This window comes from Schistocerca serialis, chromosome 2 (assembly GCF_023864345.2).
Source record: "Schistocerca serialis cubense isolate TAMUIC-IGC-003099 chromosome 2, iqSchSeri2.2, whole genome shotgun sequence".
Lineage (NCBI taxonomy): Eukaryota > Metazoa > Arthropoda > Insecta > Orthoptera > Acrididae > Schistocerca > Schistocerca serialis.
In genome coordinates, this window is record NC_064639.1 from 360,623,307 (window position 1) to 360,651,191 (window position 27,885).

At 38.5% G+C, this 27,885-nt stretch overlaps 1 protein-coding gene across 1 annotated transcript in view; it reads left to right on the forward strand.

Moving 5' to 3' along the window:
* The window catches only part of LOC126457182 (DNA-directed RNA polymerase I subunit RPA2), a 228,653-nt gene that overhangs the window by 103,635 nt on the left and 97,133 nt on the right, over nucleotides 1-27,885 (forward strand). The window contains exons 11-13 of the mRNA XM_050093269.1: nucleotides 4,090-4,287; nucleotides 19,284-19,391; nucleotides 26,673-26,849. Of these exons, the coding sequence (XP_049949226.1) occupies nucleotides 4,090-4,287; nucleotides 19,284-19,391; nucleotides 26,673-26,849 (483 nt within the window). The remainder of the gene's footprint in view (nucleotides 1-4,089; nucleotides 4,288-19,283; nucleotides 19,392-26,672; nucleotides 26,850-27,885) is intronic.

Sequence of the window (27,885 nt, forward strand, 5' to 3'; positions counted from 1 at the left end):
TACAATAAAAAAAGAGAGGAATCGATTCATAGCAAAACAATGGCAAAACAGCGCTATTTGTTGTTACTTACACTGCTGCTTTCTTTGATAATGATCAACAAGAACCAAATAATAAGACTGCTTTTGATAGAAGGCGTTCTGAACGAGAGTTTAGCGAAAATTTTTCTCCATTTGAAAATCTTTGCAGACGCCTCTTTAGTACATTACATTCTGCACAGAAATTAGAGTCATCTTAGATTTAAAAATCAAGTCAATTGCCGTACTTCATTGCTGACTGTATCACTGTTAGGCATAAGAATCATACGAATATAAACATGACATGATATGTATATTCTTCCGCGTTTGCTGTTGTCTCACCCTAGTTTCGTAGTTTATTAGGGAGACAGGATTTAAATGAGATAGCAGCAAACACGAAAGAATACACGGCAGAATATTTATATTTGTATTATTCTTATGATGAAGAGAATACTTTATGTGATTCACAATTCATAAAAGTTCCTATTAGCAACCATCTCTTCTCACAGGTGGGAAAAAATTCAGAACATAGGGTTGGCCATATTGACAAAACATCCCAGTCTTGCCAGTCGGATTTTCATAGTACTGCTACATTCGAAGATGAACAATACGGAATTTGTATTTACTTCGTGGATAATGTATAGAAAGCAGTGGGTCGAAACTGGGGCGGAGAAGATGGCTGCTTGTGTCTGTGTATGTGCGGATGGATATGTGTGTGTGTGCGAGTGTATACCAGTCCTTTTTTCCCCTTAAGGTAAGTCTTTCCGCTCCCGGGATTGGAATGACTCCTTACCCTCTCCCGTAAAACCCACATCCTTTCGTCTTTCCCTCTCCTTCCCTCTTTCCTGATGAAGCAACCGTTGGTTGTGAAAGCTTGAATTTTATGTGTATATTTGTGTTTGTTTGTGTGTGTGTGTGTGTGTGTGTGTGTGTGTGTGTGTGTCTATATATATATATATATATATAAAAAAAACACGATTTGACTGAATCAAACAGAATGTTAGAGAAAGTACACGCTGATTAATGACGAAAGAACATAATTAGTCTGAGGTCATAAGAAAGAAATTGCAGTTACTATTTGAAACTTCTGGTTACACATTTTGGTACTTATTTATTCAGCTGCTCATAAGTTTTCTGTAAATACACATTAGAGATGGAGGAGCATCTAAATTAACAGAAGTCAGTATATGCAGTGCCAGAAAAAAGAATCAAATACCCATAAGAGTTTTCCAATTCTTTTAAAATTTATTGTAGGAGCAGTACGTATGGAGTACATGGAACAGTTCCATTTACAGAGCAATAGCACAAGTGATTCTGAGGTACCAGGGATGGCCCATGCTGTATCATCCATGTTACGAGGGCCATCCACAAAGTACATTATGTTTTGGAATTAAAAATAAATAAAGTATTGGAAATTTTTATTATTCTATACAGATGAAAGCCACACTTAAATACTACTTTTCTACATAGTTGCCATTTAAATTAAGGCACTTATCATAGCGATGTACGAGCTTGGAAATTCCTTCGTCGTAAAATTCGGCCGCCTGCGCCTTCAACCACGTGGTTACCTCTTCTTGAAGCTGTGTGTCGTCATCAAAACGCTGAATAGCCAACCACTTCTTCATTGGTGGGAATAAGTGGAAGTCGCTCGGTGCCAGGTCAGGACTGTACGGTGGATGAGGAAACAACTCCCACTTAAAAGATTCGAGAACTTCACTAGTGGCATTTGCTGTGTGGGCCCGGGCGTTGTCGTGAATCAGCAAGATCTTTGAGCCCAACTTTCCCCTGCGCTTGTTTTGTATTGCTCTTCTGAGGTTGTGCAGAGTTTGGCAGTACCTTTGAGAGTTTATTGTAGTGCCTCTTTCCAGGAAATCCACAAAAATCACCCCTTTTCTGTCCCAATAGACAGTCGCCATCACCTTCCTTGCCAACATTGTCTGCATGCATTTCTTGGGTTTTTGGGGGAATTTATGTGCCCCCACTGCGTTGACTGCAATTTTGTCTCGCAGTTCACATGCTTAACCCATGTTTCGTCACCAGTAATGATGCGGTTGAGTAATGAGTCGCCATCTTTCTTGTAAGCGTCCAAAAACATTAACGCTGCAGCCATTCGCTGATTTTTGTGAATCTCTGTCAAGATTTTTGGTATCCATCTTGAACAAAACTTGTGGTAACCAAGCTTTTCGGTAATGATTTTGTGCAACAAACTTCGTGAAATTTGTGGAAAACTCATAGAGAGTTCTGTTATTGTGAAATTACGGTTTTCACGGACCGTGGCATCGACTTTTTCGACAAGTTCGGCAGTCACTATGCTGGGTCTTCCACTTCGCTCTTCGTCGTGAACGTTAGTTCGGCCATTTTTAAATTTTATGACCCATTGACGCACTTCACCTTCAGTGATTATGTTGTCCCCATACACTTCACAAAGCTGCCGATAGATTTCTATCGGTGTACAGTTTTTTGCAGTCAGAAACCTTATTACAGCACGCACTTCACACTTCGCGGCATTTTCAATTAACGCTGACATTTCAGACTGTCACAGTAACTCAACGGAGTACAGCACGAACCTCTCACTAGCATGGCAGGATGCCGACTGAGTGGCGGAATGCCATGACACCAAGATGGCCGCGCTAGCCCCGCCCCTAACGGACACAAACGAAAATGTAATATACTTTGTGGATAGCCCTCGTAGTATGTAGTGTAGCCTCCATGGATGGCAGAGCAGGCACTAAATCTGGCAAGCAGTTGGTCATAAAGGTTACGTACTGTCTTGGGATGTATTATTCCACATGTGCTTGATATGTTTGCATAGGTTTGCAAGAATAGTGGTTGGATGAGTTATGAGAGTCACTTGTCGTCCTATCGTTACACAAAGATCCTCGATTGGAGACAAGTCTGTTGATCGTGCTGGCCAGGAAAGCTGCTGCACATCTTGCAGAGCATATTGTGTTTCACGGGCAGTGTGGGGGGCGAGCATTATCCTCTTGGAATAGCAGATCACCTTCCTGTTGTAAGAACAGCAGAACAACTGGCCAAACAACATTCTGCCCATATTGAGCATTGGTGAGCACTCTTTCTGCAAACAGCATAGGTAAGAAAAAATTTTAGCATCTCACATCCTAGATAATATGGCCTGGGGTGGACTAGTGTGTCATAAATGAATGTACTGTTCTCCACAGCACTCACCAGGTCTACATCATACGCTTGAACGACTGTCACTTGCATGCAGGCACGATCTGTTTTTGTCAATGAAAACCACAGAGCACCATTCCATTGTCCAGGTGATCCTTTGATGGCAACACAGGTCATGCAGGCCAGTGCTGTGGTGTGTGCGGAAGATGGGCTAGAAGTGTGCAGGCCTGTAGACCCATTGCTAACAACCAGTGTGCAACAATTCATGTTGACACTTCTGAGGTCTCATTTGCTCTTACTTGTGCTGTGAAAGCTGTATGATCTGTCACCGCTGCTCTTACCATACAATAGGCTGGGCAGGCATAAGTGCCGCACGGGCATTCAGAATTTCGTCTAAAAGTGTGGGAATGCTCAGTTGTGCTCTGTTGCCAGCATGAAGACTACTTGTATGGCACTTCCATCTCCAAAATGACCAACCCACCACTGCCGTTTGACCCCTCTCAGATCTGCTACATTGGCTGTTGGAAACACAAGTAAGTCACCATGGCAAAGTGCCTGCTTGCTCCACATGTCTACCGACATTTGACTGAACCTTGTGTCCATTGGAATTCCCACGTAAAGGTTGGACACAGATGGTGCTCTGATAACTATGCCAGTGCAGTATCTGCTGGCAGATGATGCTGAAATCATTATCAGTATACCTGACACCACTTAGGTGGCATAATCTGTCATTAGATCAAAATTGACATCATCTAATTTTTTTCGGTGGTGTATTAAACATTCAAATGATTTGATCAAAACCTAGTAAAGGATTTTGTAGGGCAATGATTTTGAAACCCAATATTCACTATTCTGTAATCCCCTTGTTTATCACTAAGTATTTAATTTCTTCTTGATGTGGTTTGTGTGGTATCTTCATTACTTTGTTTCTTTTATTTGCAGGTTCCTAGAACATTAGAAATAGGATTCATACCTGGAAAGTTTGCAAAAGGCCAGTACCCAGGGCTTTTTCTTTTTACGGGTCCTGCTCGCATGATGCGGCCCGTGATCAATTTGTCAACAAACACATTGGAATTGATTGGGACACTGGAGCAAGTTTATCTTGATATATGTGTCAGACCTGAGGAAGCATATCCTGGTGTAAGTTGACTTTGACATCCTGCTTTTAAGAGTAGTGAAAATGTATAACATCAAAAGTAAGCTAATGCTTTGCAGATTTGCTGCTATGCAACAAAGATTTTTTTTTTTCCTGTGCTGGCTTTTTACAGTATTTCTAATTTACTCTTCTTTGTGATCTGTGTGTTTCAAAGTATTAAAACTGTGTTGTGATGCGCTGTATTGAGTGAACAGATTCTAAAGACCGGTTTAAGACGTATTGGTATTAGATGGTACTGGAGACAAAATTTCAGATGGAAAAATTTGTGATGGTCCATGACCAAACTCCAAAAAACATGTATCGCCAAGAGTTTATAAGCAGAATCATTCTACAGATCAGCTGGGTTTCTAAATTACATTGTTTCAATTTACAAATAATAACCAATATTCCAGAATGAGATTTTCACTCTGCAGCAGAGTGTGTGCTGATATTAAACTTCCTGGCAGATTAAAACTGTGTGCCGGACCGAGACTCGAACTCGGGACCTTTGCTTTTCGCGGGCAAGTGCTCTAATAACTAATATTCATTGCTATCAACACAACCACTGTGCCAGCCTGAGAACTTCTTATTTCAATCAGTTTGCTTTACATTTCTAAATGAAAAATACAAATTTCCTGCTACAAAAAGATGGACAGTTGGCAGCAAAATTAGTATATTTCTACAAGCAGCTGGTAATATTCCTTTCTGAAAATACTGTTTTATCAGATGATTTTTTTTCTGATTCATCATTTGTAAAATACAGGATCATCTTACATTCACAGACTAAATGATTGCTGCTTAGTTCAATGCCTTTACTTTGTGGAACAGATTAATATAGGTGCTATCTTACGTTTACAGATGAAACTTTGGCAATTGAGATCGCATGCAGAATTATTTTGAAGAATTTGGAAGGGGAACAGAGACGTCAGCTTGGGTGGGAACTAGAACAATTATGGGGAGGAGAGTGGTGCGTGGGCAGCAAATTTTGTCATGCCACCAACCATGAGAATGTATGCCATTTGCGTTTGCTTTTTATGAACATCCACCATGTTTAAACTTCAGTTTGCCTGAACTCCTTTGTAGTTGGAATTGAACTGACGATTTTACAAATACTCGACATGGTATAAATTTCTGCAGGTGACAGTAAAAGTCAAGATAGAGGCCATAGCATACTGAAGTGTTTCACGCAGCAGTGTTGTCAGCTCTTGTAGTGAGTACAATGGGAACAAAAGGGGGTGTGTCAGCTGCTGGTTCAATGCAGCCAAGGAGAGAGCAGTGGGCCAATGACACGTCTGGAAGCAAGAGATGAAGGTACATTGTCACATTCTTACCAACTTGATGCGAATTCTGTTTTGTTTTAGAAGAAAACAGGTGTGTTCCAGGTCCCACCTTAACCTCCACTTTGGAAATAGCAACATATTCGAAAGAAACAACCAAATATTTGTGGCACCTAAGATTATAAATTAAATCCATTTATAGTGGGAAGAATCATCCAAATATTTGTGACAAAACCTTACCCAGCAAATAGTCAATAAAATTGTCTGTCTTGATTGCTAATTTATATCTTTATTTTTTCAGAGCAGATCTTAACACGTTCTGGCCACAGCCAACATCAGTATCTGTAAGATAAACAGAACAAATGAGAAGTCATATTTCTACAGTAATTAAAAAAAAATACATTCTATAGAAACAAAGTGAAGACATAACACCTCTATACACTGTATCTTGCCAGTTCTTATGTACACTAGTTCCGTGACTAGTGCTTCTCAGTGATGCAGCCTGCCTTAAATAACAATCTGGAGTCATTAGGTGGCACTAAAATCGGTAGGACTTGTCATAGTTAAATTCTATTTAACGTCTGCAACTTTAAGTATACAGTCATTTTATAAAAGTAATCTATAAAAATTGGAATTGTTATGCTAAAATTCAAATCATCATCTACAATCTATAAAAATAATGAATAGGACTTTTCATGTTAAAAGTTAAAATTTTGCATCACATTTTAAGCATGAAGTCATTTTATAAAAATTAATATGTAACAATTAAAATTGGGTTAATAAAAACATTTTAACATATAGCTATGATATTATACAAGGCTTAACGTAACTTTACATGTACTGTAAGGCATGTAAAGCTATATTTCAGCTTCTTTTTATTCTCTTAAGTTGAGGATATGAAACATTAACGACTTGATATCAAAATACATAGCAAAGCATTGACATATTAACATAGAAAGAACTGTAGGCTTTGGTACCTTCACGATGTCATAGCTGTTTCGTTTCTTTGTGGCGCTGACGTTGCAAATATGGCCACCTAATGGCCACAGATTGTTATTTAAGGCAGGCTGCCTCACTGAACAGAACTAGTTATGGTACAAGTATACATATAAACTGATGAGATACAGTGTGTCGAGTTTTTTAAATGTGGTTTTTTCATTTCTATACCAGAAAGTATGTAATTATTGTAGAAATATTACCTCTCCTTTGTTCGGTTTATTTGACAGATTCTGATGATGGCTGTGGCCAAGACACTTTAAAAAAAGATGCTGCGACTTACCAAGCGGGAAAGCGCTGGTAGATAGACACAATAAAACACACACACACACACACACACACACACACACACACACACGTTTGTGTGTGTGTTTGTGTTTTTGTTTGTTTGTTTGTGTTGTCTCTATCTACCAGCGCTTCCCCGCTTGATAAGTCATAGCATCTTTATTTTTTTAATATATTTTTCTCATGTGGAATGTTTCTATATATAAAAACTAGTGATCAAGATGGACAATTTTACTGACAAGTGATAATGCTTACCGACTTGAACAATGATTTTATCTCATTCATAGACTCGCCCAGGGAGCTTAGAATATTATATAGCAAAGAACAACACGAACCTGTTAACAATTCTTGACGGCATGACCTCGCTACTTCAAGTAATGGATGCTTTTGTGAATAGACCTTTTAAGGTTCACCTGCAACAACTTAACATTGAGTGGCTTCTTCAAGGATACTTATGAGAGTACAGAATTTTGCATAATTAAATTTGGGAATTTTCCTTTTAACTCAGAAATGCAAATTTTTCCGTACCCTTATAAAATATAAATGAGTAATCGTGTCATTTATTAATTCTATAATAGTGTGCAAGTCCACATTTTGCATATGGTATTATGTATTAGTACATATATGTTTGAGTTGTAGTATTAGTCTGTCTGAGGTATTCCTTGGGTAGCCACGCGGCAGATGCCTTTACATCACAACAGTTACATCAAGGTGCTTATAACACAATGTGGATGCTGAATGGGGCTCTGGAGAAGGCAGTGTCAAACTTCATCAACAATATCTATCAAAAAGTTTCTGAAGAATATCACTGAGTGCATGTCGTATAAATTCACACAATAAATGTACACTTCTTACTGAATCTAGTGGACATTCATTGGAAACCTGTCATGGGGTGATCCTGGAATTAGATACGAATCTAAGTGAATTGAAACTCAAAATACAAGAAGAAAGTGACTACGAAGAATTTTGTTACAGGAATTTAAGATGTGATTCCATCAAGAATTGATACAAGAATTATTATGCTTTTATGTCTGGATTTCAATCCTGTCACAGATTTATTAAGACTGTAGAGTATTTTATTAATTGTAGAAGATAGTTAAAGAGTGAAAACATCATCATTGCATATGTAAGTGCTTTCGGACAGCGAACAAGAATAGACAACTCCATGGATTAAAAGAAACTGAAGACTTTTTGATAAAACCTAATGAAAAGTGTAACTGAATATTGGTCTTTACATTGCATCCAAAATGATTTAAGAGGCTTTATTGATATTAATACTGAAAAATTGTGATTACATAGTGTTTTTTAGGTGTATATAATATTTACCTCCTGTATTAACGAACAATAATTGGAAGTAATACAAATGTTTGTTTACAACATTAAGAAGTTATTAAGTGCCACATAATTTAACTGAAAATAATTTTTCAGTATTTATTACAGTCTACAAAGAAGAAATAGTACTGAATTTTCTTGATGATAGAATTCAACAACTTGTCTGGGAAATAAACAAGAAGAATATGATATCATTGCACATTACCTAACAACATGTATAGATTGGCAGCTTGCAAGCTACAGTAAAAACTACTCCAACATGACACAGTCAGCCTGTACTGTTCGCAGTCAATGTAGCAATTGGCACAGGGGCAGGAAACAGCAGCAGATGAGATGCAGCTGCCAATTCGCAAACGATATATCAACAGTGTCTGCTATATTAAAATCTGATTGGTTATTTTCTTTTAAGATACAATACACTGTGAAGTGATGTCTTAATTGCAATTGATTTTGTCACTTAATAGAGTGAAGTAGTTACATGTACTATTTACGATACCAATTTATCAAAGTAAGTTTGATTTCAAAATAAAACTAGTTGAGGGAATTTAATTCATTATCGAAAGATAAAACTAAATAACATTTTATTAGTTAGTTTATAATAACAGTTTTTGTCAGTTTATTTTAGTGCTTACTAGAAGATTAACAATGGTTCTCATAGGGAAAAATATTGCTTTAGAAACAATAATGCAGCTGTGATTGCAGAGCAGTCAACAGATTTAACATGAGCACTTCCTGGCAGTCTTTACACAAGGATGACAAATTTTCTCAAATGGACGAGAGATTTTCTCAATTGATGACAGATGTTCTCAGATAGACAACAGGTTTTCTAATATCGATCAAACATTGAGTGAAATAAGTTCTCAGTTAAATGAAAGGATTGACAGTCTGCAGAGTACTGTATAGTTTGGAGAAAACAAGGTATGAGATTTAAAACTAGGTACAAGATTTTGATGATTATTTAGCTTTACTAAAAGATAAGTTTGACAACAGTATTGAACATTGTAGTATTGTTTCGATACAGGATGTTCAAGTAAATGAAGAAGAAGCAATAAACACAGAAAGTATTTTAGAATGTAGTAGAGTTAAGAAAGTAGAAACTATTACATTACATATCAATGAAATGGAACATCAGTTAGAGATATTCAGAGAACTTATTGTCATCTGTAATTACTAGGAGTGTGCCAGTTATCATTAACTAATGTTGAGATACTTCGGAGAGTGGAAAGCATCCCCACTGGCATACATGTATGTAATATACACACTTTTAGAGACTAGAATTACTACTGGATGTGATGCACCAATGTTGACAATAAGTATTAAATAATTTAATGTAGAATTACTGAGCATTTGTAAAGAATGTGACAATTATTTTGAAAAGTCTTAGCAAGTAACCAGTGTGCCCAGTTTCAAAATTTAAGTACTGAAGTATACATTGGAATGACTTAAGAACATATTTCTTTTGGAAGTTTCATAGATACAGTTGTCTATATTACTTTTGGAAGTTTGATGGGTACAATTGTCTTATTAACTATTGGGGACTGCTACATGAAGAGAAGTGTTTAGATGAACTTCATAGTGGGAAGGAATATAAGTTACTAGTAGTCGGTTTGTGTGTGTGTGTGTGGGGGGGGGGGGGGGGGGGGAGGGAAGCGGGGGCAGATCTTTGTGCCCTGGCTAGCAGACACCATCACTTAGGGTGTGTTATTATGATGGGCTGAATGATGCGAAGATCAATGAGGAACTGGGACACAACTATTGAGGTCAAGAAACCTATGTTATTTTATTATTATTATTATTATTATTATTATTACCCTTTATTGGTAAGAACCTAAGTGGTGTAGATTAATATAATGTGAAGGATTGGGGACTTATGGAGAATCTACAAATATCTATCTTGATGTTAGTACCCTTCATGCTATGTGCAAGGAAGAACCCTTTCTGTCCATGCTATAGGGAAGTATCTATTTAGCAGGAATTACTGGAGTCTTTGTACTTTGTGCAGAGAAACCGTATTAATTTCTGCTACAGAGAATGGCCAGCTTTTGGTTAGAGTTTGTTCAAATAGGAGAGTCCACCAGAAATGGTAATTCGATTAGAATCTACTAATGATTAAAATGCTTGAGGAAAAGGAACATTCTTGAAGTATTCCACTGTGAGAGGCATGCAGTGGTTTAATAATGCCATCCCAGAACAAGTTAAGATTAAGAATATTGTCTAAATCAATGAATATATCTACCCAAGAACAGTTTATAAATGAAGATTTTATGGCATATAAATTAGCATATTTTTGTAATGGACTTTGTATACTTAATTTATTAAATGATAAAATTGGGTTAGGGTTTATACCATTTTACGTTGAATTGTAGTAATATTAATTGGTATGTGTATGTGTGAAGAAATTTTGTACTATTTTGAATTTGCTATATGCTTTTTTTTTGGGGGGGGGGGGGGAGGAGAGGGGGTCAGTAATGTAGCTTACTTCAGTAGTTAATTTCTTACTCTCACTTACACCCTGAATTTCTGATTAAGCAAGATATGTTAATAGTTCATCATATTAATATAATAGAGGGAAACATTCCACGTGGGAAAAATTTATCAAAAAAACAAAGATGATGTGACTTACCAAACGAAAGCGCTGGCAGGTCGAAAGACACACAAACAAACACAAACATACACACAAAATTCAAGCTTTCGCAACAAACTGGTGCCTCATCAGGAAAGAGGGAAGGAGAGGGAAAGACGAAAGGATGTGGGTTTTAAGGGAGAGGGTAAGGAGTCATTCCAATCCCGGGAGCGGAAAGACTTACCTTAGGGGGAAAAAAGGACGGGTATACACTCGCGCACGCACACACACACATATCCATCCACACATATACAGACACAAGCAGACAGAGTTTGGGCAGAGGGGTCAGTCAAGGCGGAAGTGCAGAGGCAAAGATGTTGTTGAATGACAGGTGAGGTATGAGTGGCGGCAACTTGAAATTAGCGGAGATTGGTGGGTAACCCACCAGGCCTCAATCTCCGCTAATTTCAAGTTGCCGCCACTCATACCTCATCTGTCATTCAACAACATCTTTGCCTCTGCACTTCCGCCTTGACTGACCTCTCTGCCCAAACTCTGTCTGCTTGTGCCTGTATATGTGTGGATGGATATGTGTGTGTGTGTGCGAGTGTATACCCGTCCTTTTTTCCCCCCTAAGGTAAGTCTTTCCGCTCCCGGGATTGGAATGACTCCTTACCCTCTCCCTTAAAACCCACATCCTTTCGTCTTTCCCTCTCCTTCCCTCTTTCCTGATGAGGCAACAGTTTGTTGCGAAAGCTTGAATTTTGTGTGTATATTTGTGTGTCTTTCGACCTGCCAGCGCTTTCGTTTGGTAAGTCACATCATCTTAATAGTTAATCAGCCGTTTTTAATGTCTAGTCCACATAAGTCACTCAATTGAAGAGTACAAATGGGGCAGTGAGAACCATAAGGGTCTAAAACACACCATCATAAATTCTGAGACTTCAGCATGAGTGCATGCTTATGACATTGGTTGATCTTATGGTAAACTTTCTTTAGCTGTATCTGTATGCCCACACAGTATATATGAGTATTCATTGAAAGATGTGTCACTAATCTTTTTGATATTCATTTCCACATGGGCGCAAAGCACAAAGCATAATTTTGTTGCTCTGTGCTGCTCAATTGTTATGTAGGGTTGGCAACATAATTTAGTGGATACATCACATATGCAGTAGTAGTACTTCATAATTGGAGGTATATTTCAGTGTTATCTGAGCCTCATGCCACAGAATGTGCTTAATGAAAATGATGAAGAAAAAAAAGACTATGAAGTGTTGGAATAGGTCATAATTGTGTGTGTGGTGCATTTTCTATCTGTTCTTTATATTCTGATTCTGATTTCACATTAACAATAAACTTTACATCTCTCTAAAGAAGCTATGTTAATAAATATAATCCTAAATATTAATTAATATTTCATAGCATAAACTGGGTACATTATTATTTCATAGGAATTATAGGATATTAGAAAACTAATCAGGTGTATACGAAGTTGATTTTCACAGTCATCTATTTTTCTCGAAACTTTGTGTATGTGATTTGGGCCTGTATTGTTCTTAGTGCCTCAAATAGTTTATGGTCTTAATTTATTATGATTTTACCACAATTAATGAACTCAGGGATAGGTTATATGAATCACACTCAAGTAAATTCTGTACAAAGCATTTTCGTATCTATCTTGGGAACACCAGTATGCTATGTGGCCCTTCACCATAGGCCAATTGACTATTGGATTGCAATGTACAGATATGATAGTTACTTTAAAAGGGACCTAATTACAATATTTTTCTTCAAGATTTAATTCTGGCATTAACGTTACTCAGTCCTTTACAAGTACACGGAAAAGCATGATGTTTCATTTGGCATTGCGCCGCGACATTTTTTGCTTGGTACAGTTCCCCGAGTTCAATAGAATCATACTGTCAGTGTTGTTTAACCTTCACTATTTGTTCATGATGTGAAGGATGTCTACAGGTCCAGTGGCTGTTTGCACAAAAAGAGAGAGCCTAGCAGTCTATCGTCACAATGCTTTAAAATGTATGGGAATGACAGAAGAGAGGGATGAATTTGCATAAACAACAGGTGCTACATATTTGCTATGAAATGACATTACAATACCATACAGAAAGAATTTAAAGATTTAGTTGACAATGAAAGAGTAAAAAATTATGACGATCGCCAGACAGGATTTGTTATTCTGTACATTAGAAAGCACTTTGTGTTACATTTGCAGGGCTGGAGTGTGTGAAGAAATTGGTGATACCAAATAGTAAAATTTTTGAAGTCATACACATTAAACCATTTTCGTTGCAGCAGTTTTCAAGACCTACAGCAGAAAGCAAAAGAAAAAGCTGCTCTACAGAAGGAAAATGAAAACTGCACACTACAATAAATTTATAAAAGAACACATTACAAAAACTGCAATAAAAAAAGGAAAACAAACAATGGAAAATCCAGTATGGAATATGACAATATTATGAAAAGCACCGAAAGATCTGAGTTGAAACAAGGCTCCTGGAGTAGACAACATTCCATTAGAACTACTGATAGCCTTCAGAAATCCAGCCATGACAGAACTCTACCATCAGGTGAGCAAGATGTATGAAACAGGCGAAATACCCTCAGACTTCAAGAAGAATATAATAATTCCACTCCCAAAGAAATCAGGTGTTGACAGGTGTGAAAAATTACTGAACTGTCAGTTTAATAAGTCATGGCTCCAAGATACTAACACTAGTTCTTTACAGACGAATGGAAAAACTGGTTAGAAACCGATCTAGGGGAAGATCAGTTTGGATTCCTTAGAAATCTTTGAACGCATGAGACAATATTGACCCTATGACTTATCTTAGAAGAGAGATTAAGCAAAGGCAAACCTACGTTCTAGCATTAGAGAAAGCATTTGGCAATGTTTACTGCAATATTCTCTTTCAAATTCTGAAGGTGGCACGGGTCAAATACAGGGAACGAATCTCTATTTACAATTTGTATAGAAACCAGATGGCAATTATAAGTCGAGGGGCATGAAAAGGAAGCAGTGGTTGGGAAGGGAGTGAGACAGGGTTGTTGCCTATATCCATTATTATTCAATCTGTATACTGAGAAAGCAGTAAAGGAAACAAAAGAAAAATTCGGAGTAGGAATTAAAATCCGTGGAGAAGAAATAAAAACTTTGAGGTTCGCCAATGATATTGTAATTCTGTCAGAGGACCTGGAAGAGCAGTTGAATGGAATGGACAGCATTTTGAAAGGAGGATATTATATGAACATTAACGAAAACATAACAAGGAAAATGGAATGCATTCGAATTAAATCAGGTGATGCTGAGGGAATTAGATTAGGAGATGAGTTTTGCTATTTGGGGAGCAAAATAACTGATGATGGTCGATGTAGGGAGGATATAAAATGTAGACTGGCAATGGCAAGAAAGGCATTACTGAAGAAGAGAAATTTTTTAACATCGAGTATAGATTTAAATGTCAGGAAGTCGTTTCTGAAAGTATGTATGTGGAGTGTAGCCATGTATGGAAGTGAAACATGGATGATAAATAGTTTAGACAAGAAGAGAATAGAAGCTTTCAAAATGTGGTACTACAGAAGAATGCTGAAGATTAGATGGGTAGCTCAAGTAACCAATGAGGAGGTATTAAATAGAATTGGGGAGAAGAGGAATTTGGGGCACAACTTGACTAGAAGAAGGGATCGGTTTGTAGGACGTGTTCTGAGGCATCAAGGGATCACCAGTTTAGTACTGGAGGGTAAAAAACGTGGATGGAGACCAAGAGATGAATACATTAAGCAGATTCAGAAGGGTGTAGGTTGCAGTAGGTACTTCGAGATGAAGCAACAACAACATGAAAAGGATAGTTGCTACTCATCATATCGTGGAGATGCTAAGTCGCAGATAGGCACAAGAAAAGTCTGTCAGGAGCTTTCGACCAGTTGTGTGAGCGAGCAAGAGAGGGAGCCTTTTTTGCCAAAAGCTTCAGATGGTCTTTTTGTTGTGCCAATTTGTGACTCAACATCTCTACTATGTGGTGAGTAGCAACTATCCTTTTCATAACACTGTCAAAAAGGGATATCATTTGATATCATTCTGTCATAATGTAGTAGATATCTACTGCAAGATGGTAGTCCTTCATTGCTAGTCTGTAGCTTCATTTTCCGCAGCTTTCAGCTCTGCTTGTTTAAAGATTGTGGATTGTTAGTACTTGATCCTTCCATCGTGTCCTTAGACGATGTAATGAAACTGGTCAGTATACCTACCCTTTTTTTTTTTTTTTTTTGGTCAAATATTGAAGAACACACACAATAATTCACAACATGATCTGAAGAGATCGAAATTGCAAATTATTTATTATCTATGTGTGAATACACACTTGTGAAGCATACGTTTGACTTAAAATAACTGTTTTATGAGGAACATAATTATTTTTGTATTTCTAATATAAATCACAGTTTTATTCATTTGCACAATTGAGAATATTTAGATTTAGTTTTATAATCATATTGTTTTCCATAACTGTTCCAAAAGACAAAATCAATAGAAGACTGTGTTTCTTTTTGCATTCATGAAATATTAATGAAATCATCATTCTTTGGCCAAGGATATTCATTATATCGATCATGTGAACATATCTTTGTGTTGTTGTCGTCTTCAGTCCTGAGACTGGTCTGATGCAGCTCTCCATGCTACTCTATCCTGTGCAAGCTTCTTCATCTCCCAGTATGCACTGCAACCTAAATCCTTCTGAATCTGCTTAGTGTATTCATCTCTTGGTCTCCCTCTACGATTTTTACCCTCCACGCTGCCCTCCAACGCTAAATTTGTGATCCCTTGATGCCTCAGAACATGTCCTACCAAGCGGTCCCTTCTTCTTGTCAAGTTGTGCCACAAACTCCTCCTCCCCCCAATTCTATTCAATACCTCCTGATTAGTTATGTGATCTACCCATCTAATCTTCAGGATTCTTCTGTAGCACCATATTTCGAAAGCTTCTATTCTCTTCTTGTCCAAACTATTTATTGTCCATGTTTCACTTCCATACATGGCTCTACACTCCATACAAATACTTTCAGTAACAACTTCCTGACATTTAAATCTATACTCGATGTTAACAAATTTCTCTTTTTCAAAAACGCTTTCCTTGCCATTGCCAGTCTACATTTTATATCCTCTCTACTTCGACCATCATCAGTTATTTTGCTCCCCAAATAGCAAAACTCCTTTACTACTCATTTCATAATCTAATTCCCTCAGCATCACCCGACTTAATTTGACTACATTCCATTACCCTCATTGTGCTTTTGTTGATGTTCGTCTTATATCCTCCTTTCAAGACACTGTACATACCGTTCAACTGCTCTTCCAAGTCCTTTGCTGTCTCTGACAGAATTGCAATGTCATCGGCGAACCTCAATGTTTTTATTTCTTCTCCATGGACTTTAATACCTACTCCTAATTTTTCTTTTGTTTCCTTTACTGCTTGCTCAATATACAGATTGAATAACATCGGGGAGAGGCTACAACCCTGTCTCACTCCCTTCCCAACCGCTGTACTGAAACTGATACATCACTATTCTTGTTCACTTGGAGTGTGTGTAATGTCTTGAGGAGGAGGCAGTTGTGAAGTTGTTGTGAGATATAACAATGATATGTTAGCAGTTCTCATTAAGAAGAGTGTTAAATTTTGCAAACTGCTAAATGTGAAATAAATTAATTTTGAAGAGAAATATGTTCCTGCTTCGTGGCATTATTGATTTAATGTATGGACAAAGAGAACCTGCACACCTCTTTGCAGCTTTCGCATGATGGAATCATTAACTTATTATGACTGTGTCAAGGGAAAGAACAACTTACTACAAATTACAAGAGATCAGTTAAGTGCAAAATACTTTTACTGATTCTTTCACTCTTGACTTCATGCTTTTAATGGCAGAAGACCTATAATCTCCAATACACATGCAGTAATTGCATAAAAATTGGATTTATTAACAACATTTTAATTAAATTTTGGTTCTGTTTATGGTTCAAAAAGAGAGAAGAGGGGTCAGAACATCCCCTTGGGTGTTTTCCAGCAGGTTGCGATTTGAGGGCTCAGTTAGGGAGGGATCGGTCAACCAAACCACTGGTACAGGTCATCTTTCATTCTTCATTCTCATTTTCCTTCCATAGTATTGTAGACAGGTCCATAGATCTTTCCAAGTATCTTCCTCCCAAAGGCACAGATTACTTCTTCAGTTTTGCTGATGTCATCCAGGTTTCACAACCACATAAAACAGGGCCAGCCACGGCATGCCAAACTTCACACATACTTTGTGTGGGGCTGCGGCTGTGCCAAAGCTTGGCCTGTCACTAGACGTTGCTCAGTCCTTCTCAGATGTACACGGAACAGTGTGAAGTTTCATTTAGCATTGCATTGCAGTGTTTTTCGTTTGGTACGACTCTCTGAGTTAGGTAGAATTATACTGCCAGCGCTGTTTAACATTCACTATTTGTTCATGGTTTGAAGGATATTCACATGTCCAGTGGCTGTTTGCACAAAAAGAGAGTGTCTAGCAATCTATTCTCACAATGCTTTAAACTGTGGAGGAATGACAGAAGAGGGGGATGAATTTGCATAAGCAACAGGTACTACATATTTGCTATGAAATGTCATTACTATAGCATGCAGAAAGAATTTAAAGATTTAGTTGACAACGGAAGAGCAGAAAATTACAATGATTGACAGACAGGATTCATTATTCTGAACATCAAAAAGCACTTTTTGCTAAATTTGCAGAGCCAGAGCATGTTCTTTATCTTAGAACATTGTTTAAGCTGACGCTGTTATCATTAAAAATCGTTAGATGAGCGAGAAACTGTAGTGTAGTACACTGTTAACACACCACAAACTTGACATGCAACACCGTGGATTTCTGTCAGGTTTTTGCAAAATAAAGTTTTGGTCTTAATCTACTATTTTTTATATTCAATAATCATAGTATCTAGTATCATACCAGTAACAGTTCTACATCAAAACTAGAGGACACACTGGATGAAACAAAGGACAGACATTCTCTTGAGCCTTCATCTGCAACTTTTGTGTTTTCACAGTTATTGTATCACCCAGAATTCAGCATTCCTAACCTGTGCATTATTTATGAAATGATCTTTGTATTTAGACCTCCTGTATCATCCAGTGTTTAGCTCCACATACTACTGACATTGAGGCTTCAGGTTTAATTCCAGATTTTTTTTTTCACAAGAGAATATATCTGTAATAGAGTGCACTCAGTGTAATGAATCAAAAGAAGAAGATGCTGGAATAAATATACTGTAAAATTTACTCACCATCCCCTGGAGAATGGTATCGCATCAAAAAGACTGACCCCAGTCTGAGAACCGCATCACAGTTTTATTTACCAGAAGTAATGTTGGACATATTTTTGTTCCATGCAACTATTCAGTGCAGGACACAACTTAATTAGTTGGTAATTTTTGATCCATAGACTACAGCACAAAATGAAGTACTGAGATTTCTGCTGTATAATCCGATTACAGATCTACACTTTAGAACTGGAAACCATTTCTTGTCAGTATTGATAGATTATAGCTGTTATTATAGGCTTTTAACATTTAAAATATTTGCATTGTGTGGTAAAAATCTGTAACTCGGTGAGTTTTATCAATATATGTGAGCCTATAGTTGTTTTAGACCAGCCCTCACACTAATCCTTACATACAACTACAATATCTGAATAGAAATTCATACTGTATGTGATTTTGGTGCGATAATATTTTATTTGATAGTTTTGTGCATGTGTTTGCTCTGTTAATCAGGATAAAAGCAGATATTTCTGATTAGTTCAGTTTACAACCTTCAAATTAAGTTTTCTGTGGAAGTTTATCACTGTTTTTATACTATACACTCAAAATAACTTGTTTCTTCTCTGGGAGTGAAGGAATAAGTGGAAGTTGTATGACTTCGGGCTGGTGCGGAATGTTTCTGCATTTTGCCAACATTAGCGACAAAACAGTATACTGTGCTGCAGCATTGTAGCAGAAACTGTGAATGGAATGTTGATTGCACTGAGCTGCCTGCCCTGTGAGAAAGAGGTAGGGCTTGTTTCCCCAACACCTCTCCTCACACAGCAGCCCATCGCCTAGACAGTGATTTTGTGCTCACACTCCTAGCAGTCCCTGTAAAAGGACAAAGTTATATTGTGTGTATAATATTCTTGATGCTTCGTCTTGTTTTGCCGGCAAGGCAGCACATGTTTCTGGCACTTGCAGTACTACATCACACAAATTGCAAGCCGTAAAATGGTGCACAGAATGAAAATTTGTTTTGTGACACCACTCTTGCAAGGTATGTTAGATCAGAGTAATGATTTCATGTTGAATGGCATGAAGATCTTAAGACCTCTGTGTTCTTGAGGCTTAATGTTTTGTAGCATATGCTTTACTGTTTGCCCTATACGCTTAAATGTTTACTGTCTGAATGTCTGACATTCTTGTAGCACTTGTTGCTATCTGTTTCACATGGTGCTATTTTGATTGTAGGTGACAACACATCAGGAGGTATCAACTACAAGTTTCTTAAGCAATCTGGCATGCCTCATACCTATGCCAGACTGCAATCAGAGCCCACGAAACATGTACCAGTGCCAGGTGAGAATTATTGCTGTCCAGAAAAATATGCCACATTTTTATAAGTATTACCTCTCTCTCTCTCTCTCTCTCTCTCTCTCTCTCTCAGAAAAGAATAAAATAAAATAAATCCCCGGAAAAGCATTTCAGTAAACATATTTTGAAGAACTATAGCTTTAATTAAGGTAAATGAAAAAGAGAAACATATCATTTATCCATCAGATTTCTGTAACTTTATGTTAAAATATTAGTATATGAAATCCCATGGCAGACGATGTCAGATATTGTTAGAAGTTGCAGCACATGCAGTGTAACGTACTGGTTGTCATTGCTGGCTGGCGTGCTGACTGTTTAGGTACCTGTAATAGCAGCAAAACTGATATTTATTTGTTTTGCCTGAGCTCTTCTTTGGTACAATCACAACTGGTGCACTCCACAGGGTGGTATGTTCATCAGTAATACCACCGCATAATTGTCGATTGATGAACTCCTCCATAACCAGTTGTAGGTGATGGAGTACCCAATATGGCTTACGGTACATAGGCAATTAATTCTCAATTGGGATTGTGTTTTAGGTCACTGGGGTTGCTGGTAAAGACCAATGAGGATTAAACACATCTTCAAATTGTAATAGTAATTCCTCCATCGTTACTTCCTGTGTTCATTTCAGATGTTTCACTTTCTCATTAATGTCACACTGGTGGCTTCCAAATGCCTAGGGTCCGAATTCATTCCATCTAGATGTTCTTCCTCTAGAATGTCAAAATTGGTGACCAACAACTCTTTAGACAAAGCCACGTCTTCAGTTCCAAAATTATCAGTACTGATGGGCACTACCTCCTCTCTGTCGATTTCCTGCATGCGTACTATACTCCTGGACACAAAATACCCTGCTTCATCCAACTCATTATTTTCTTCCTGTGGCTCAGCTACACATAAAGGCGGGTCCACTCTTGAGTGCGCCATGCCGCGCTGCGCTGCTGCACCCCGCGCACAGCTGTAGCAGAGAGGAGTATGCCGTCCGCGCCCCGCATGCCGCTCCGAGGTGCGCACTGTGTTCCAGTTGGAGCGCGCGCGTGGTCCGTATTGTATACACGTAACAAAAGAAAATTGAATCCTAATGAATCTGTATTTATTTGGATAAAAGGTAAAGGTGTATGTGAATATGTAAAATTTGTATCTGATTGTACTGTATATTTCCATAAATAAAGATCTGTAGCGTCAGCCACTAACCGGACAAGGGTACATCTCGAACCGGGTATTCAAGGATGCAACAGTTTGAAAAAAAATTATAAAGCATAGTGCCACACAGCCCGCTTATCGTCTAGACGGTGGTTACATAACCCATCTGGCTCGGCGTTGGCGGCGCGCCAGCGGGGACGCGCATATCTAGAACACTCAGTATGCGCATCCGGGATAACGCTCCACTGGCCACTGTGAAAACGCTAAGTCCTCGCGAGCCGAAGCGCCATCTAAACTGAGCGCGCACAAATGCGCCACTTCCTTTGATGTACCGACAACAGCCGGAAAACTGCCCGGCGCGGCACAACACGGCGCAGCGCGGTTTGCCGTCCACACTGAGTGTACAGAGCCATGCACAGCCGTTGTGCGCAGCGCGGCGCAGCATGGCGCGCTCAGTGTAGACACGCCTTAAGACATTTACAGGTAGATCTGTTCCTGCAATCACCGATAGTAGCTTCCTTGCACCTTTCGATGCTTTGTCACATGGACTGAACCTGAGTGCTTATGCATGCAGTTTAATTAGTTCACATTTTGCAGAGAGGAACCTTGCAGCAGTAAGTCACTGACAACAGTTTTCCTAGATGAAATGATGTCCCACCGAGTTCCGAGGTCGATTTTAGTGCAGTGCTTATACAGGAAATCCATCCCATGGAAACTGCGGTGATCACCACCTGTACAAAGCAAAACTTCTGTATATTCCTGTAAATGTGTTGCTCCCACCTGAAAACTGTCACTGAACCTAGCAAACGCAAGTCTTCACCCCCAACTCCACATAACCTATACAGTGCACCCATCAAGCAATGTTCCACTTCTGCACGTTTCATTCATGCCATAATTCTTTGGAGCACCACTCTAGCGGTGAGGGGCTCCCATTGCTGTTTAATTGGCTTCATCCATTTCGTCCGCCGGCCGAAGTGGCCGTGCGGTTAAAGGCGCTGCAGTCTGGAACCGCAAGACCGCTACGGTCGCAGGTTCGAATCCTGCCTCGGGCCTGGATGTTTGTGGTGTCCTTAGGTTAGTTAGGTTTAACTAGTTCTAAGTTCTAGGGGACTAATGACCTGAGCAGTTGAGTCCCATAGTGCTCAGAGCCATTTGAACCATTTCGTCCCTTTCTGTTGTGCCCCTCATCTGGTCTATTGTCCTGTTCTCATCCAACCCTACCACATTTCTTACACTGTGGCCAATGACAATCCCACCGTATGTGGCCCTAACATCCACAGTGGTAACACTTGATGTCAGTGGAAAAAATACTCTTATCATGGATTCAAATTACTGTATGCTCTAAAGTCAAACACTGTGCCTACGGCTGCAGTTAAATGCTTCTAATGCCGTCTGCTCTGCTTCTTGTATCACTGTCCATTAACTCATAGGTATTGACACTGAGTGCAGTGAAGGTAGTGATTGTGTCTTCTGATGGTGTACTTCACATACGACCAAAATCTCTTTGGATTTTCGGCCATGTTTCAAGACAGTGTTTCATTGTGGAATTTATTAAAAGCATTTCACATTGAAGTTTGCACTAAGTTTTGAACTTCAATAAAACATCACCAGTCTCAGAGGTTTTGAGTTCTTTTAAATTTGACATACTTTCTTCATTGGTTCTGCAGCAGGGTTGTGACCTTTTTTGTGTGCCATGGGGTGATCAGGTCCATCCCTTATTAATCTATATGGTGTATATATATCTCTCAATTGTCATCAATACTATTTCTTTGAATTTAAGCCATATCTGATATATGCTTACATAGTTAGTTTGGAAGAAGAGGAGACTGTCTTTTAGGAAGGCATTGGGTAAATTTTTATCTGCTTTTTGAATAGATATATTATGCATTTATTTTTGATGGATTTGGATGACATGAAATTCAGCCCCACTACAACAGGGTTCTGCAAATAATCCTTGTATTTATCATGATGCTACCTGTTTGCTCTGGATTATTTATTCCTGAGAGGTCAAGAACATTTTCGGAACATTTATAGTTAGTGGGCTCCTGAATTAATTGTTCAAAATGATTTTCAGATAAAGTGTTTAGTACAATTTCAGTTGATATTTAGTGTGTACCACCCAATTTAAAGATGTATTTTCACTAGCGAATCGAGGGTAGATTAAAATCACCACCAACTATAATTGTGAGTGGGGTATCTATTTGAAATAATACTGAAGTTTTCTTTGAACTGTTCAGCAACTGTGTCATCTGAGTCAAGGAGTCAGTAAAAGGAACTAATTATTAATTTATTCAAGTTGTTAAATATAACCTCCACCCATACTAACTCATAGGGACTATCTACTTCAATTTCACTACAAGGTAAACTACTTCATAGGGACTATCTACTTCAATTTCACTACAAGGTAAACTACTTCCAATAGCAACAAACACTCCACCACCCACCAACAACTGCATTTATTCATTTTTATCATTTCTAAACACTGCTACATCATTTGTAAAAATTTCAGCTGATCTCATCTCTAGCATTAGCCAACTATCAGTACCTATAACAAATTGAGCTTCAGTGCTTCTTATTAGCGTTTGGAACTGTGATTCTTTTCCAACACAGCTATAACAATTTATGACTGTAATTCCAATTGTTACTAGGTCTAAAATCACCCTTTGTTTGAAGTGCAGCCTTTGAGACTGGAGCCCTTTTTGTATTTTCCATCCAGTCCACTCCGCACTGCTCCTGCTACCTTCATAGCCACCTCGTCTGTGTGGATCCCTGACCTCTTAAGGAGAGCCTGATATCCCATCACTCTATTGTGCATGGCAAGGGATTTGCAGCCTACATGGTCACAGAACTGTCAGAGCCTTTGGTTCAGACACTCCACTTGACTTTGTATCAAAGGTCCACAGTTGGTCCTGTTTGTGGTGCTACAGATGGTGAGCTGTGCCTTCAGCTCACAAAAAAGACTGACAGTCTTTACTACTACAGGTAGCCACTGGAAACCAGAGAGAATCTCTTCCAATCCAAAGTCGGACACATCATTAGTACCAACATGAACCACCCCCTGCAGGTGGCTTCTCCCTGTGCTCTTTATGGTGTCTGGAAAGACTGATTATACATCTAGGATGACTTCCCCCCCCCCCGTATGTAGCCCCCCCCACCCACCCAAGAGTGTATACTGGACTTTTTCCTGTACTTGGCAGCTATATCCCTAAGCTGCCCCATTACACGCTTAACACCGGAACTCCCAACTACCAGTAATCTCACCCATCAAGAATGCCCAGATCTTGCAGGCTGAGAGACTTATTCTGAAATAGGGGAACTGACTTCATATGATGCAGAATCATTCCCAGCCACAGATAGAGCATCAAACATGTTTGTCAGGTGAACTGGAGAGGCTTTGTTTTCAATCAGTGGCCCCCCTCCCCCGATAGTGTCTTACTGCCTGCCACACCTCAGAATATTGAAATGAGCTCTTGACCACAGGTGAAGGGTCAAACTCAATGTGGGTAGTGAGCGGACCTGTCACAGTAGGGGATCAGTCAAGGACACACGGGATGTGCTGGACATTCCTTGGATCCCCATGTCCTACCTCATGGCCAAAGCCAGCATTGCCTGGAACTATGAGCAGAGTGTCACCAACTCAGACTGCACAGCTATCACAGTTCCTATCCATACTAAAGATGGCAGAATGCTGAACATATTTGTTTTTGCCCATTCCTTCTCATTATAGGTAACTTACCAGGGTTTAAGCTTGAAGTAACCTCCTTACATTGTGCTGTTCTCGACACTTGACACACACTATTTACGTTCAGTATATTCCACACACTCCAACACCTTGTTTTTGTTGAAAGTCAGGGACATTTTTGCCTCATACACATGTGGTAAACTGTGTGAACAAATAATTAGTAGAATATCTAGCAAAATGCAGATCAGCAACAATTAAAAGTTGCAGTTCTACCACGTATCTGCTATAATCTGGCATTAAATGACTGTAATAAATAAGTAAATATGGTGGATGGTTGTGAGTGCTTTCTTGCTGTTGGTAGTCTAAAATACCCATCCAAATAGGGGTAAGAATTAGGGGCACAGTCACCGTCATTGAGTTTCATACAGGAATAGTGGAGATTGTCTTGGATTTATTGAAATAGCAATGTGGTGAAGATGACAACAAAAAATTCATAAGCAACAAATAATTGTCATGGCATGAATGGTGAAGAGGAAAAAAAATGGGATTTAAAGTTTCATTTTACAAGTGAAGACACAACTGCAGGGAATGTGGATATCGAGAAGGGAACAAATGTGTTCACCATATAGCAGAGGTGCAAGTTGCAGATAGGCACGACATAAAGACTTGTCACAAATAAAGATTTTGGCCAGTGCGCCTTCATCAAGATTAGCGCGCGCGCACATACACACACACACACACACACACACACACACACACACGACTACAGTCTCAGGCAACTGTAGTCTGAGACTGCAGTCGTGTGTGTGTGTGTGTGTGTGTGTGTGTGTGTGTGTGTGTGTGTGTATGTGTGTATAATCTATTTTTGACAAAGGCATACTGGCCGAAAGCTTTATTTGTGACAGTCTGTTTGTTGTGCCTGTCTGCAACTCAGCATCTCAGCTATATGGTGAAAGGCAACTTTCCTTTTCATAATATTGTTGCATTCCGTCCTGGATTTTCCATTGTTCGAACAAATGTGTTCATATTATAAATGAGGCGACATGGGACACGGACAAGTGTGAGTAGGACTCGGGCTCTGAGGGTGCCATACAAACATAATAATGTGTGTAGATAATAATAATAATAATAATGATAATAACAATAACTGCATGTGGCTCAATGGCCTGGTGCAAGTCTCTATTAGTTGCTATTTGGTGGCTTGCGTGCCCCTGACCTATCCCAGTCATCCAGCTGGCGAAAGTGGACCCATAGTTTAATGGGAAAAATCTGTACCCCAGGTTGTTTCAGATGACAGAAGACTGAAAAATCTGTGGTCCAACCGAGACAATATCCCACAATGTATCAGTTTCCAGGCAAGTGCTTTGCCACTAGACCACCAGGCCCGACGTGTATTACAGATAGTTCATCTACAGGTTCTGATGAATGAGTTTGCAAGTATCAATGTATGTGATATGCATGGCCCTATATTTTGTTTATATTGACTTAGAAGCTTAAATTATTTATGTCATAAGACCTTAGTATTTGACATAAATTTCAAGTTTATACCTCTAGCCATTCTTGAAGAAAAGGTGTCCTAACAGATGGATAGATAGACAAATGGACAATAAATGGCAGAAAAACTATTTTTTATATGGTATGATACTAAGTTAACAATTTTTTTTTTTTTTTTGCTTGTATGGTGAAAACTTGCTTCTTGTTAAACTCCATGAGTCTAGGTTAAGGGGAAGTGCCCTATAGGTTTTGGTGAGTGAGCTTGCAAGTACCATACATACGACATAAATGGCTTTATCTTTTCATTGGATTAACTTAGAAGCTTAACTTGATTATACTGCCCAAGGGACTGTAGACCTTAGTATGTGGCATAAATTTCAGTTTGGTACCTCTAAACTTTTATGAGAAAAAGGAGTCCTAACATTTGGACAGACAGATTGACGGACATACAACAAAGTGATCCTAAGGGTTCTGCTTTTAGCAATTGAGGTACAGCGCCCTAATAAGAAATCTTTGAAAATAAAAGAACAAATTGAATCATGCTGTAGGAATTGTATATTTGTGAGAGGCGAGGGAGAAAGTAGGATGAGAGCAGTGTGTGGAAGCTAGGGAACATTAAATGTAAATAAATTATAATTATTTGGATAGCTGTTACTTAATGTTGTAAGTGTATAGCAAAATTAAAATAATGATATAATCATTTAAAAGCCGTGCAATTTTACATTTTATATATATTCTTTTTTTTTTTTTTTTTTTTTTTTTATTCAAATGTACATACAGTTTTATAATTTTCACGTTAATTGTTCACAGATAAAAAAAAATTCTTCCAGAGATGAATCAACTGAGTCTTGAATATAAGCCATTGGTTTATGCTGTGCATATCCCTGTAAATGGACTTGATTTTATTATAGATGCTATTTACTAAAACATTTGTTTTTGTGCAGATGGGAAAGCAGACAATGGGAACACCATGTCACACATGGCATCTTCAATCTGAGACAAAACTCTATCGCCTGCAGACTCCGTCTTCACCACTTTTTAGACCAGTTCACCACGATATCATCGGTTTGGATGAATTTGCTATGGGCACTAATGCAATAGTTGCTGTCATATCATACACTGTAAGTTGGTAAATAATTCTACACATTAGCCATAGCAGGTTTGCCTGTGTAGCAAATTGTATATTTATAACAGATAATTGTAACCAGAAATATTCAAACTGACCCATATTTCAGATAGAGCAAAGGATTTATCTGCATCAGTGTTTGATTTGTAGGATCAGTGATGTAATAATGAAAAATTATTGCTGTGTTTTCACATAATACAATGTGGAGTATTGTTGCTGACAACTATATTAGATAACATTAACATTATTTTGAATCCTCAGAAGAACAATGTCCATGTAGGAAATTTGCATCGGCAGTCTTTCCACGTAATTATTTAGCTTTGGCCAAATGGCTTATAAAGATGCGTTGACTCATCCAACTTGAATAGAGGACTTTAAGAGAATATGAAGGTATATTTCTGGGATAGCAAGAACTGATACTGATTTAATAATTTCAGTGTGTCTCAGATACCTGTATTAGAATAGAATGTGACAGGTAGATGTAAAATTTTACTTTGAAAATTAACATTTACTAGAGCTATTAAATAAATATTTCTCCTGACCGATGTTCAGTGGGCTGATAGAATTGACATGTGGTGCCGTTGATAGTCCTCCACTCAGCTACCACTGGACTCTACAGACTTCCAAAGTAAAAATCAGATTTTATAAGGCCATGAGAGTATGAGTTTCACAATTTCATTATCCAATGCTAGTGAGAAATGAAAAGATGAATGTTAATCCGTTGTATAGCATTGCAGTTAGAAAGCATTTGTTTGAAAATTTTCAGTGAGTGATATCAGGCCGCTACTTTAGTATAAATTCTGACAGATTCTCAACCACGTTGGAATGTGACTCTGGGCTCTTATCTTGTGCAGGCACTGCTCTTACCAACAGAGTCAAGCTAATGTGCATCAATAAGCCTCACAGGAAAGGGTCTGGTTCAGAGTCCCTCTCTGACACGTGGTTTTAATCTGTCAAGAAGTTTCACATCATCATTCACTGTGCCACAGAGTGCAATATTCATTGTGGAGGTTAAGCTGTTACCTGTCATG